We start from the raw sequence: 14,906 nt of genomic DNA on the forward strand, positions 1-14,906 counted from the left end.
AGACCCTGCTGCCCACCAAGTTCCAGGTCTGCTCCTGAACAAGATGCCCAGACAGAGCCCACTCTGGCCTCTGATTGGAAAAGGAGGGAAATGGCTTCATGCAAAGTCACTTAGCACAGAGCCTGGGCACAGTAGCTATCTCTTGAATATTTATGTTGAGGCAGCTTGGAGCCTGCCAACGGGGTGAGGGTGTCCAGCTAGTCCCATCTTGGCCATCCTCACAGGCTCTTGTAGGAGAGGTCTCTTGAGCTGAGCTTTCAAGAATGAGTGAAATGTCCCCGAAGTTTGAGGGGAGAGAAATGGACAGTGTTTCAGGTGGCGGGATTGATTCTGCCAGAGGGCAAGGTCTACAAGCAGAGTTTCAGGTCTCGGGGTTCGCTCATCTGCATGGTGTAGGGGGCCCTCCAGTCCTGGCCAACAGCGGAGGATTCGCCAGAGTATTAGCCACGAGGGGGCGGGGTGAGGCGGGGCGGGGCCAAGATGGTGGGGTGGGGGACCCAAGAGCTTCATAAAGCCACAGCAAAGGCCGCGCGACGCTAGTGACAGCGGCCCGCTGGAGAAGGAGCCCGGTAACTGCCGCGCGCCTGCCAAACTCGGGCGCGGGAGCCAGGCGCCCCAGCCTAGGCTCCGGTGGGGCCCCCACCCCGCCCCCGGTCCCGCCCCCAGCCGCCCCAACCGCCCCAGCCGTCCCAGCCGCCCCAGCCCCCGCGTCCCTCTCGCCTGCCCCCACGCGGGGAGGGACGGGTCCTCGACGGCTGCGGGAAGGTGCCCAGCCCGCCCCGGATGGGCATCGTGGAGCCGGGCTGCAGAGACATGCTGACGGGCACTGAGCCGATGCCGACGAGTGACGAGGGTCGGGCGCCGGGCGCCGACCCACAGCACCGCTATTTCTACTCGGAGCCAGGCGCGCAGGACGCGGCCGACCGTCGTGGGGGCGGCAGCCTGGGTGCGCCCTACGCCCCGGGCGCCCTGGTGCCGGCTCCGCCCGGACGCTTCCTCGGAGCCTACGCCTATCCGCCCCGGCCCCAGGCGGCTGGCTTCCCCGGCGCAGGCGAACCCTTCCCGCCGCCGGCGGGCACGGAGAGCTACCAGCCCGGGGATGGCTACCCCGCCCCGGACCCGCGGGCTGGGCTCTACCCAGGATCGCGCGAAGACTACGGGCTGCCTGCGGGGCTGGAAGTGTCGGGGAAGCTGAGAGTCGCGCTCAACAACCACCTGTTGTGGTCCAAGTTCAATCAGCACCAAACGGAGATGATCATTACCAAGCAGGGCCGGTGAGTGAGCAGCGCTAGCTCGTGGGGCGGAGCGGTCGAGAGCCTCTGTGCCTGGGCCGGAACAAGGACTTTTTTTTCTTTTTTTTTTTTTTTCCCCCTGGCTAGACATCGATAGTGTGTCCGTGTTCTTTGCCGTTTTGGCTTAAGCTTGAGGAGGCAGAGGGTAGGGTTGTAGTGAGGACGGGGAAAGCTCTTAAGGGGTCGGTTTCGCCCGGGGAATTTCGCCAACAGCCAGAGAACTCAAAAAGGAGACGGATGTGTGCGCGCAAGAAGTTACCTTGGTGGAGGGGAAGAGGTAACTCTGGCTTCATCCAGAGTTGGTGCGCGCCCCTGCCCAGCCCTCTGCCTGACTGGGGGTTGCAGCGAACGAGAGAAGCAGACACTCTGAGCCTGCGGGGCAAGGCTCCTCTTAGCCCCTCAGTGTGGGAAACTAGAGCGCTGGGATGGACATCCCGGCGCCTTCTCCTTCTCTCTCCTGGGCTGGCCGTGTCCAGCCACCCATTTCGCTTTTTTGCTGCTGTGTGCTGGGGCAATCTTGGTGCTGGTGGGGGTGGGGGGAGGCTGGGATTTGGTGACATGGAGAAGCCCTGGCCAACTTTCCTTTCCGGCCTTACTTTGAGATCATATGTCTTGAGTGTGTGTGTTGGGGGGGGGGGGGAGAAGAAGAGGGACACTGAAGCTTATTGGGGATACAGGTCCCTCTAGGCATAGGCACCCAGGCCTAAGCAGGTGAAACTCATTTAGGGCCCATGCAGGTGTCACCCTTTGGGACTAGCCCCTGAAAACCTGCTCACTCCCCTGCCCAGATAGTCATTAATTCAGCCCCTTGGATGGGGGAGCCCCTTGGCTCCATGGTCCTGAACCCCTGAATCCAGCATGAGGATTAGGGGGTTGAGGGTGCTGCTTCCGCATAGAGCCTCCTGAGTGAGGAAAGAAAGAGAAACTTGCAGTTTGTGTGGTGATTGTTTAGTAAGCAACACCCTGAGTGGGCCTTGCGTGCCTGAAGTGTGGACTCACCCTTCCCAGGGCAGGGGCAGGAGGAACCATCGAGTTGCTCCTGTGCAGAGGCTGTGTCATTGGTGGGCCTGGATGATGGGGCCCAGGTTGAGGTGCTGAAGAGTAGATACCAAGGGTGAGGCCTAGGAGGGAAAGGGGGAAGGCCACGCAGGGCCCGGGGTGGGTATTCAATCTAGGCACCGCTAGAGAATCTTCATTTTCCCTCCAGACAGTTTCTGTGAGTGCCCTGGGATTGAGGGACCAGGCATTAAATTGCTGAGCTGGGCCTCTTTCCTTGAGATGAACCCAGGGAAGGTGGCACTTTCTTTTATGGCTCAGCCTTTGATAATGCTCCGTCTTCTCAACCCCAGTCTCTCTCTCTGGGTGTCCCTGGCTTCTGATCCCAATGTGTCTGAATTGCAAGGAACCAGAGGATGCTGTACAACCTTCTCACTGCACTGACAGGGAAACAGACCCAGAGACAGCAAGAGACACTTCAGAGGTTACAGAGCACACCCATTGCTGGCAGAGCTGGCACCAGAGCCCAGAGGGAATCTGCCTGGGTTTCCTTCTTCAAACCCCCATAGCCACCAGTAAAAAACGGCCACCCATGCTGTCTGAAGGCCTTGCTTGATGCACTGAGTGCTTTCACTTCCATTATTTCACTGTGTCTTAGGTGGGCCAAGCAGTCTCCCCGTTTAACTGTTGAGAAGTGCACAGATATCTAGTGCTTGCACCCCAACACATAGCAGATCAGAAGTGGGGCCTCCTAACCCTCTGCCTTGTTGTATGGTCGGCAAGGTCTCCCCACGGGGCCTGGCCAGGGTCTCCCCATGGCACTGTCAGGCCTCTGCAGGTCCAGTCTGGAGGGCTGGGGTGAATGGAGCATCGGCCAGAACTTCAGGGATCTGGCTGGAGTGGGACCAATGTCTTTCTGTCCTTCAGGGGGATTTTCTGAGTGTGGATCACCATCTGCACTCCTCTGGCCTCCTGCTTCCTTGTATGTTCCTGCTACATAATTCTCACTTGTCTTTGTCTCCCTTTTAGATCTATAGACTTTTTTTCCTTCTTTTTTTTTTTTTTTTGTGTGTGTGTGTGTGTTGGGGATGGAACCAAAGGTTTTGCATGTACTAAACTTACTTTTTTTTTTTTTTAACCCAAAGATGCTTAACCTGAGCCACATCCCCAGCGGTTTTTATTTTTTATTTTGAGGCAGGGCACCACAGAGTTCCTAAGGGTCTCACTAAGTTGCTGACCTTGAACTTGCAATCCTCTCTCTCAGCCTCCAGTGTCACTGGGATTACAGGCATGTGCCACCATGCCCGCTACATTTTTTTTTTTTTAATTATGAAAAAGCCTACTATAGGGGCTGGGGCTGGGGCTCAGCGGTATTGCACTTGCCTGGCATGTGTGAGGCACTGGGTTCGATTCTCAGCACCGCATATAAATACATAAAACAAAAGTCTATTAACAACTAAAAATATATATTAAAAAAAAGCCCACTATAAACTGGGTGCAGTGATGGATGCCTGTAATCCCAGCAACCTGGGAGGCAGAGGCAGGAAGATCAAAAGTTTGAGGCCAACCTCAGCAATTTAGTGAGGCTGTAAGCAACTTGAGTCTCCAAATAAAAAAGAAAAAGGACTGAAAAGGTCTGGGGCTGGGGGCTGGGGATGTGGCTCAAGCGGTAGCACGCTCGCCTGGCATGCATGTGGCCCGGGTTCAATCCTCAGCACCACATACAAAACAAAAAATGTTATGTCCGCTGAAAACTAAAAAATAAATATTAAAATTCTCTCTCTCTCTCTCTCTCTCTCAAAAAAAAAAAGGACTGGGGAATGTAGCTCAGCAGTAAAGCACCCTTGGGTTAAATACTCAGTACTATAGAAAAAAAAAACCTGCTATATACAAAAGTAGACTGAAAAATGTACCTATCATCCAATTTCAAGAGTCATCAGTACAGGTCCAATTTTGTCGTTTCTTTTTCTTTTTTGTGGTAGTGGGGATTGAACCTGGGGTGTTTTACCACTGGGCTACATCCCCAGCCCTTTCAAATATTTAAAAATTTTGAAACAAGTTGCTTAAATTGCTGAGGTTGTCCTTGAACTTGCAATCCTCCTGTCTGAGCGTCCTGAGCAGCTGGGATTATAGGTATGTGCCACTGTCCCCAGCTTGTTTCTTCTTTATCTCCACTCACTCCAACTTGTCTACAGCTGTATTAGTAACATAGTAATTAGTAGGCTCTCTACACATTTGTAAAAAATGGATCTTAAAAAAAATTAACACAATACCATTAGCAAACTTGAAAATAAATAACTAAATGTCACCCAGCTTCCTTTGTCATTTCATAAACATGTGCAAGTTGGTGTGTTTTACATTCTCACATTATTGGACTTATTCTAAGGGGCTCCTTTGGGTCCCAGTAGCTCCTCACTTTTTCCTTTCACAGCTCCCTTTGGATCAGGCCTCAGGGGCCCCATGCTCAGGGTGGGAGACAGAAGACACACCACCCCAGTTCAGTCCCACCAGCCCAGCAAGGGCCCCATATCTCAGCTTGGGCTCTGGTGATCTGGGAAGTCTGTGGCCATTTCTTCTCGCTTCTGAATTTTGGGCTCAGAGAACAGCTTCTTTTCTGTCCTCCTGCTTTGCCAAGCTGGCCTGTCCCCCTGTGGGTTCTAGTGACCTGGCAGTCACCACCACATCACCCACAGCCTTCTTTCTTTTTGAAAAATTCTTCCACCCCAGGCCTACTCACAGCCCTGCAGCCTTTCAGCCTTGAGTTGACTCACTTCGTCCCAGATCCTTCCTCTCCCACCCACTCTAGCCCTACTCCTTGGTTTGGACCAGCAGCAGTTATACTGTCACCCATGGGTGGAAATAGATGGGAGCAGAGAATGAATCCTTGTGGGGAGGCTGGTCAAGGCAGCTCAGGTAGGGCTTGGAGCGGGGAATTGAGAACAAAATGGCGGATGGGCCCATTTTTAAGTTTAAGTTTTTGTGTTTGTGGAGACTTTAGGCAGCCTGCTAGTGCCACACACAGACTTGTGCTTGGGTTTCTGTGTGGAGTGTGTGTGCAGTGAATGTGCTCGCAAGTGTATAATAGCTGATGGTAGACACTCTTAGTAGAGGGAGAGAGGCCGGGTCTCTGTGGGTGTGTGGGTGTGTATTAATTGCTGGTAATCCCCACTTATCTGGGTGTGATTGGTTGATTATTATAATTAAGATAACTTTGGGGAGCTCTGCTGTTAAGTAGCTCAATTTGCATTTGCGTTTGTGTATGGGAAGTTAGGAGTTGGCAAAACAACAATTTCAGTCCCACGTGGTCCCTTCTAACCCCACAAACATTGCTATTTTCTTTTCTTCACGTTCCCAATTTCCAGCACTTTTTGGATCTTAAATTTATTTATTTTTTTAAATTTTAAGCAGAGAACAGTAGTGCAAACCTGTAATCCCAGGTCTTCAGAAGGCTGAGGCAGGAGGCTCTCAAGTTCAAGGCCAGCCTCAGCAACTTAGATGCTGTTTTCATTAAGCTTTTTTTTTTTTTGTATCAGGAATTGAACCCAGGAGCATTTAGCTACTGAGCCACATCCCCAGTGCTTGTTTATTTTTATGTTTTATTAGAGATAGGGTCTCACTGATTTGCTTAGGGCCTTGCTAAGTTGAGGCTGGCTTTGAAATTGTGATCCTCCTGCCTCAGCCTCATGAGTCACTGAGATTACAGGTGTGCGCCACTGCGCCCACCTTGATGCAGTTTCAAAATAAAAAATAAAGAGGGCTGGCGATGAGCTTGGTGATAGAGCATCCCTGCACCACAAAATAAAATAAAATAAAACAAAATAATCTTTTTAGGCTCAAGACTGCTTTTTGTTAGGCTGACTGGCTTCCTTTCTCTTGGGGCAGATACAAGCAACTTTTTTTCTTTTCTTTTCTCTCTTTCTTTCTTTCTTTCTTTTTTTTTTTTTTTTTTAAGTGAGGACCTTGCCTATATTGCCCAGGCTGGCTTCAAACATCTGGGTTCAAATGATTCTGGGATGACAGGCACACACCACTGTGCCTGCTCCATTTTGCTTTTTGGTGCAGCTGTCTGCCAGTGGCTAGCTGATTTCTATTATGTAGAATTGAGGTTGGTAGGAAGTGAGGCCTTGAAGCCTGAGCACATTTGATATTTTGGAAAGTACAAGGCATTATCAGAATACTCTCTCTCTCTCTCTCTCTTTTTTTTTTTAAAGAGAGAGTGAGAGAGAGAGAAGGAGAGAGATAGAATTTTTAATATTTATTTTTAGTTTTCGGCGGACACAACATCTTTGTTTGTATGTGGTGCTGAGGATCTAACCCGGGCTGCACGCATGCCAGGCCATTGCGCTGCCATTGCGCTACCACTTGAGCCACATCCCCAGCCCTGAATACTCTCTTTTTTCTGTACTGGGTATTGAACCCAGGGGCACTGTACCACTGAGCCACATCCTCAGCCCTTTTTATTTTTTACTTTGAGGCAGGGTCTCACTAAATTGCTAGGGCCTCACCAAATTGCTGAGTCTGGCCTCAAACTGGCCATCCTCCTGTCTCAGCCTTCTGGGCTACTGGAATTAAAAGTGTGTTCCACCACTCCTGGCCAGAATACACTCTTAAAAACTGATCCCAATTTATATCCCAGTAGTTTCTGAGAGAATCCTCTTTCCTGCAGCCTCTTAAGCAGTAGATGCTATCAATTTTTAAAACACAACTGACAAAAACTGTGTTTACTTGTTATTTTAATTTGCATTTGAAAAAACTGTGAGGTGGAGCATGTAACTGGTGCTCCGGGATCTCAGGGGTTGGTTACCAGCTACCTTGTGGATCATCTTGAGGCAGGCTGGCTCTTAGGGGCAGCAGAGGAACTGGGGTCTTGGATTCTGTCCTCTGAGGATGGGATGGTAAGTGGTTTGGTGGGCTCAGTGTGGTACTAGACCCATTCTCCATTCCTGGTTCCTTTCAGGCAAGTGTCATGTAAATTAGAGGATGACTTAGAGATTCTAATTGGTGATGATTCTGCACTTTTAGGGTGAAACCCAGACGACCTCCGTTTTCCTCTCCCTTTTGCATGCCATCTGTGTCTTCTCCATTTCCGGCTATTTGTAATAAAAGCAGAATGGAAGCTGGGCGTGGTGACGCACCCCTGTAATCCCAGCAGCTTGGGAGGCCGAGGCAGGAGGATTGTGAGTTCAAAGCCAGCCTCAGTAATTTAGCGAGGCCCTAAGCAACTTAGCAAGACCCTGACTCTAGGTAAAATATAAAAAGGGCTGGGGATGTGGCTCAGTGGGAAAGCACCCCTGGGCTCAATCCCTGTTATCAAAACAAAACGGGGTGTGGGGGGGCGTACTGTCACCAAATTTCTCCAAACCCCAGTTTCTTCAAATATAAAATTGGAAACAACATTTTTTATCTCAAGGACTGGATTGATGAACTGGCTGGTGTATAAGTAGAGGCTCAATAAGTGGATTTCAGGGCTGGGTTTATAGTTCAGTAGTAGTGCACTTGCCTAGTATGTGTGAGGCCCTGGATTCTATCCCCAACACTGAAAAAAAAAAAAAAAAGTTCTCTTCGATTCCGTTATTCCTGCAAGTTTGAATATGGAACCAGTTACAATATAGGAAATATTTGAGTGACCTTCCCACCACTGCATATTGAACTGATGAGAGCAGCGTGTTCAGAGTATTCTCTCACTCCAGGTTGTTCAATGCCTAATCCCTCAACTTTGATTCCTCCAGGCAACTGGCCTGCTGAGCCCCTGGGGCCCAGAGCCTGGAACCAGGTCTCTTCTTTGCTCAGGATCTTCCAAGGCCCGGGTACTTTGAGAACTCTGGGCCTGGGAGAAGGTGGGATGGAGGTTGGACAGGAGAGAAATGAGCTGAGTTTCATTTTTTTTTTTTTTTTTTTAGCTTCTCAACAATTTTCAAAGAAAAAATGATCAGGAGTTATTTTATGGGTGAAGAAAACCAAGCTTTAGTTTGAGAAAAGCCAAGAAATTTCATTTTTCTCAGCTCAGGAGTCTGGGGAAGACAGGAATATGACAGCAGCCTCCTAGGAGACCTTCTCAAGATTGTCAGGGTTCTGGCTATGGGACTAGGACCCACCCCAAAGTGTACCTTGACCCCTGGAACTTTCCCTCCCCAGGTTTCCTGACTCAGCGGCCAGGAAACCTCATGCTACAGGACTTCCATGGGAGGAGGAGGTGTGTGGGCATGAAAGGCGCTTCTGACAGCCCTTCTCTTCCTGCTTGGGTTTGAAGACAGAGGCTCAGCCATTCAAGCTGGTGATGGATGGCCTTGGCGCCCCCAGAGGTGGTGTCTTTTGGGAAGGTGAAGTGGTGGTTGTGTGACGGTGGAGGTGGTGGTTAGCGGGAGCGTGGTTGGAATGGTGATCATGGAGGTGGCAGCCGTCCCGATGGTGCTGTTGGTGGTGGTTGTAGTGATGAGATGGTGGTGAGGGTGACGGTGGTTGTGACAGTGGGGTGGTAGTGGAACGATGGTGATGATGGGAGTAGTGATGGTGGAAGTGGTAGAGACAGGGGTGGCAGGAGACGGTTTGCTTTTTGAATCTTTAACTGGCACGGTGGGGGATACTGCAGCATCCCAGCCCCTAACTTCCTCTGCTTTTCCTGGGAAACCAAGACTTTGAGCATGAAGACTGTGTTTGATAGACCTTGACCTTCTTTCACGGGGTTGGGAAGCTTCGTGTCCACCTAGGATGATAGCTGCTTCTCCGAAGATCCAGGCCTGGGGCAGGTTGTGTACAGATGTCAGGCCCAGGAGTGTGGGACCAGGAAGGCCTGTGGTGGGTGCCCTGGGGCTAGGAGCACAGTGCACAGAGTGGGAAGAGTCACAGTGGAGAGGATGGATGGGGACTGAGGTACAAGGACCTGCTGGGAATGGCCTATAAATTACGGCTTGTGCTTTGCCCCTCCTAGGAAACACCCTAAGGTTAGAGACCTCTGAAAGGAAAACATTTTAAAAAGTCCTTGGGCTGAGGGTATAAACTTAGTGGAAGAGAGTTTGCTTAGCATGTGAGAATGGGCTCAATCCCTGCCGCCCTGCAGAAAGATAGTGAGAGAGAGAGAGAGAGAGAGAGAGAGAGAGAGAGAGAGAGAGCAAAAAAGCAAATTCTGCTGGGAGTGATGGCACATGCCTATAATCCTAGCAACTTGGGAAGCTGAAGCAGGAGGATCGCAAGTTCAAAGCCAGACTCAGCAAAATCGAGGAGCTAAGCAACTCAGTGAGACCCTGTCTCTAAATAAAATACAAAATAGGGCTGGGGATGTGGTTCAGTGGTCAAGTGACCCTGAGTTCAATCCCTGGTACCCCTCACCACCAAAAAAAACAAACTCTATAACTGTTGATTCTCATATAAATATTCTACTATGGCTGATTTCGGCCACCAGCGTATGTAGTTGAACATGGAGTTGGGGGGGAGATGCGCAGCAAGCCACCTTCTGTACCTTCACTGCATGGGTACAATAGGCATAAGTCACCTCAAGAGTTAGTAAAGTAATGGGAAGTGATGATTTCTCAGTATGGGTTACCTTGGATTTTCATCAAATGTATTCAATTGTAAATTTATGCAATTGAATTTTAATTATGGCTGTATTTAACAACCAACTGGCAAACTTACTGAACCCTTTACTGCTGGCTGTGGTGAGCGGGTGGAGGCGGGCTCCAGCACCCCAAGTGCACACAGGTGAATGACAGAGAGCTGGGGCTGATGGATCCTGGGGGGCTCTCTTTCTTGCAGGCGGATGTTCCCATTTCTGTCATTCACTGTGGCTGGGCTGGAACCCACCAGCCATTACAGGATGTTTGTGGATGTGGTCTTGGTGGACCAGCATCACTGGCGGTATCAGAGTGGCAAGTGGGTGCAGTGCGGAAAGGCTGAGGGCAGCATGCCAGGTATGTGTCCCTAGGGAGCTGTGGGCTTGCTTTTTCTCCAAGAGCGGGCGCCCCCTGGTGGATCCCCTGGCGTGGAGGACTGAATTCCACATCCCTTCCCACCCCGCTCTATCTTGTGTTTGTCTTCACTTTTCTATTTTGTCCTAGCTTGTCCCCTGCTCAGTTCTCTGCCACAGCTGCCCTGCTCTGTCTGGTCCTTTCCCTACATTCTTCTCCCCTTCAGAACGGGGCAAGCTCCACATCACCAAGGGTCTGCCCCGGGGCTGCTTACCTAAGAGGTTAACTGTCCACAGGGAACCGTCTGTACGTCCACCCAGATTCCCCCAACACTGGAGCCCACTGGATGCGCCAGGAAGTTTCATTTGGGAAACTAAAGCTCACCAACAACAAGGGAGCCTCCAATAACATGACCCAGGTAGGACCTCCACCCCGGAAGCCACCCACCTGGAATCTGGTACCTCCTAGACCACAGGAGGGGGTGTGTGGGGGGGATTCTGTTCTGGAAGAGTCCCTTTCCTGCCTCTCAATTCTGGTTCTTTCCCATCCATGTGGGGAGGAAGATGATATGGGAGGAAGCTGAATCTAGGTGGGGGTCACATTCAGGCCAACACAGGCCAAGCCAACCTGGGGACCTCTTCAAGGAGTCCCAGGCTGCCATGATTTGTCACTCGGATGGGCCTAGAGTCAGTCCCAGTATCCCAGGGTAGGTATATGGAGTATTTCCATACTGCGAAATCCTGTGCACTTATCCCGAAAAGGCCCTCTTGTGCTAATCTCTTGATCACAGTGGACTTCTGGGGATGGAAAATGGGGCGGGAGTCTAGAACTGGTGCCCCCAAGACGTAGGCAACTGGATTTGGAAGACCTGGAAGAAGTTACCTGGGGGTAGGGCAGGGGAGGGCACAAGATGACCTCAGAGCCCTTCTAGTCTCATGGTAGGGCCAGTCGTCGATGGGGGAGGAGGGCTCCACAGGGCTGTGCATCCAGACCTAAGGCCACCGCAGAGGGAGCAGGTGCATGGAACTCCCTCCCCACCCACCACCACCTGACTCCCTCTTCAGATGATCGTGCTGCAGTCCCTCCATAAGTACCAGCCCCGGCTGCACATCGTGGAGGTAAACGACGGCGAGCCAGAGTCCGCCTGCAACGCTTCCAACACGCATATCTTCACTTTCCAAGAAACCCAGTTTATTGCGGTGACCGCCTACCAGAACGCCGAGGTGAGGCTGCCCAGGCCATGGGGGCCTGAGCCTGGGATAGGGCAGAGGGATAGCACTGGGGCCGGCCGTCTTCCTTGGGAGGGATTTTGGAAGTTCTCAGGCTCCAGACCCAGGCTTTGGGTGACTCTGTTTCCCCTCTCTCTAGATCACTCAGCTGAAAATTGATAATAACCCTTTTGCCAAAGGATTCCGGGAGAACTTTGAGTCGTAAGTGCCACCGAGTTCAACTTACTTTTGGTCCCTCCAGAAATGAAACTCTAGATTAGTGCTTTCTCTGCCCTGGAGGGTGGGGAGGGTGCTGGAGGGTGGGCAGACTAAGGAAGGGAGGGTCAGGGAAAGGACGTGGTGTACCAGGCAGGACCTAGGTGACTGGCTGTGTTTGTGACTCATATCTTCCTTTCAATTTTTTTTCTTAGCATGTATGCATCTGTTGACACCAGCGTCCCCTCCCCGCCTGGACCCAACTGTCAACTGCTTGGAGGAGACCCCTACTCACCTCTCCTGTCCAACCAGTATCCCGTTCCCAGCCGCTTCTACCCTGAGCTTCCTGGCCAGGCCAAGGATGTGGTATCCCAGCCATATTGGCTGGGGGCCCCCCGGGACCACAGTTATGAGGCTGAGTTCCGAGCAGTCAGCATGAAGCCCGCATTCCTGCCCTCCGCCCCCGGGCCCACCGTGTCCTACTATCGAGGCCAGGAGGTCCTGGCACCTGGAGCTGGCTGGCCTGTGGCTCCCCAGTACCCTCCAAAGATGGGCCCAGCTGGCTGGTTTCGCCCCATGCGGACTCTGCCCATGGAACCTGGTTCAGGAGCCTCTGAGGGGCGGGGGCCAGAGGACCAGGGCTCCCCCTCGCTGTGGACCGAAGTCACCCCCATCCGGCCAGAGCCCAGTGACTCAGGACTGGGCGAAGGAGACTCTAAGAGGAGGCGGGTGTCCCCGTACCCTTCCAGTGGTGACAGCTCCTCCCCTGCTGGGGCCCCTTCTCCTTTTGATAAGGAAGCCGAAAGCCAGTTTTATAGCTATTTTCCAAATTGAGCCGAAGTCGAGGAGAAATGAACAGATCCAGTGTTGGTAGGTTGGAGGGTGCCAACCGACTCCATCACAGACGCAGGGTGGAGAAGACCCCGGCTCCCTCGGTCCCTTCTCCATATAGTTGGGGAAGAGGTGGGCCCATAAGGATTCTGGGGTTCACTTCCTGTTCCACAATGAAATGTCAGAGGAGTGTCACCTGCTCCTTCCTCTGCCCAAACTACGGTCACGAACCCGGTGCTGCTTCTCGCTGTTGGTCCCATGGAGAACAGAAAACAGGCGCAAGGTCTTGGACACAAAGGAGCTTTGTGGCTTCTGGTGGGGTGGGAGGCTCAGATGGGGAAGGCCAGCTCTGCTTCTTTGTGGAGTCGCTTTCAGTGGCTTTATTTGTGAGTGTATTAATCCCTGATCTGAAAATAAAGACACACGGAGTTGCCCAGCCAGGGCCAGGGAGAGGACTCAGGTGAATGGGCAGCTGGCCGGGGCCCCACCTGCTTGGAGACAAGACAGAGCAGTAGAGAGGAAGGGGCTGGGACGGGGACAGTTCACATCTTGCCAAGCGAGGTCCTGTTTGTGGTGGTTGTATGTGCACGTGCTTTTTCCTTGTCTTTTTTTTTTTTTTGGATGGGGAAAGCTATTTATTGCACAGAGAGTGGTGTCTCGATGTATTTCTTTGTGTTCATCACTTTCTGAAAATAAACATGAAACTGTTTAAGTGTGTCCTGCTTCCATGCCAGGTTGGGGGACTCATCTGGGGATGGCTAGTCTAGCATATCTTTTTTGTGGGTTTTCATTTCTGGGGTCCTGGCTAGAAACCTGAAGTGTCCTCGTTCAGGGGATAGGCTGAGTTAGAGCAAGGCTACATGCCTTACCCTCCGCACTCAGGTAATGGTTGATGCTGCCTCTTAAGGCATCTTGGGATAGAGAGGCATGTCTCTGCCTGTGTGTGAGCCTGGCCTGGGGAGGAGGAGTGTGAGGGCCAGGCAGGGCACAGGGCTGAGTGGGGTGGGGGCTCTGCAGGCCGTGGTGACACTTGATTTCTCTTTGCATTTCCACAACTCTAGGGTTGTTCAAGGATTAGAATAAATATAAATTGGGCTAGGTGGCACTGCTGTTTTTTGTAGGTCGAGAACAGCAACTATTGGCAATTTCATGTGATTCAACCTAATGCAAGTAAAGGGCTTAAGAATGGTGCCTGATGATCAGGAAGTGCTCCTGTGTAACCCATCATTATTATCATTTTCTAGCTCTCTCTGTCTCTATAAATACACTGAATTGTGTTTGTGAAATAATACATGCTTTTAAGAAAAGGATTCAAGCAATGAAGAAAGGTATAGAGACAGCAATAAATTATCTGAAGTCTCACCACCCATCAAGAATTCTTATTGGGCTAGGGATGTGGCTCAAGCGGTAGTTCGCTCGCCTGACATGCGTGCCGACCGGGTTCGATCCTCAGCACCACATACAAACAAAGATGTTGTGTCTGCCGAGAACTAAAAAATAAATATTAAAAAATTCTCTCTCTCTCTCTCTCTCTCCCTCTCTCCCACTCTCTCTTTAAAAAAAAAAAAAAGAATTATTATTAATAACCAGGAGCCTGTGACCGGAGCAACTCCGGAGCTGAGGCAGGAGGATGGCAAGTTCAAAGTCAGCCTCAACAACTTAATGAGTCCCTGTCTCAAAACAAAAAAGTAAAAAAGGCTGGGGATGTAGCTTAGTGGTAAAGCACCCCTGGGTTCAATCCTTAGTACCGTAGGAGGAAAAGAATTATCATTAGCATTAGATGAGCTATATAGAAATACTTTATTGAGTTGGAATCATACTGAGAATGCTTTTTCTTAATGAAAACTATTGAATTTTAGTTAACAGAATTTTTAAAAAAATATATAGAGAGAGAATTAAAATTTTTTTTTTTAATATTTTTTTTTTTTTTAGTTTTCAGCGGACACAACATCTTTGTTTGTATGTGGTGCTGAGGATCGAACCCGGGCCACACGCATGCCAGGCGAGTGTGCTACCGCTTGAGCCATATCCCCAGCCCCTAGTTAACATAATTTAATTACACAAAAAAATCAAGCACACAAACAAAATCCCAAAACTCAAGTGAAATGAAGGAATTGTTGAATTTGAGATAAATTTTTCCCTCACATAAAAAATATTATTCTGGGCAGACATCCCCAAAATTAAAAACAAAAATTTGTTCTTGAAAGAACACTTTAAGGTTAAGAAAGGGGTTTATGAAAAATACTAAGAGGCTGAAGTTATAATGTTTGCTTTGCCCCAGTACAGGTTGTACCCCATCTTAACAACGAACCATAACATGGCCTTTGGCTTATCCTTGCAATTCTTTTTGGAGCAGGGAAAACTTTACTTATGTCTCAGTTCACATTTCTCCTTTCCTGGTCTCTACCAGATGCTATTTCCTTTCTTTCTTTCTTTTTTTCTTTGTCTTTTTTTTGTACCCG

General features: G+C 50.3%; 1 protein-coding gene across 1 annotated transcript; it reads left to right on the forward strand.

The window, feature by feature from the left end:
• Positions 1-548: 548 nt before the first annotated feature.
• On the forward strand, positions 549-13,156 carry Tbx21 (T-box transcription factor 21). The gene is made up of 6 exons (XM_005321744.4): positions 549-1,274; positions 10,038-10,192; positions 10,486-10,607; positions 11,254-11,412; positions 11,558-11,619; positions 11,829-13,156. Exons 1-6 carry the CDS (start codon positions 784-786, stop codon positions 12,445-12,447), a joined length of 1,608 nt encoding a protein of 535 aa, XP_005321801.1. The 5' UTR covers positions 549-783; the 3' UTR covers positions 12,448-13,156.
• The last annotated feature ends 1,750 nt before the right edge of the window (positions 13,157-14,906 follow it).

This window comes from Ictidomys tridecemlineatus, chromosome 3, assembly GCF_052094955.1.
Source record: "Ictidomys tridecemlineatus isolate mIctTri1 chromosome 3, mIctTri1.hap1, whole genome shotgun sequence".
Taxonomy (NCBI): Eukaryota; Metazoa; Chordata; class Mammalia; order Rodentia; family Sciuridae; genus Ictidomys; species Ictidomys tridecemlineatus.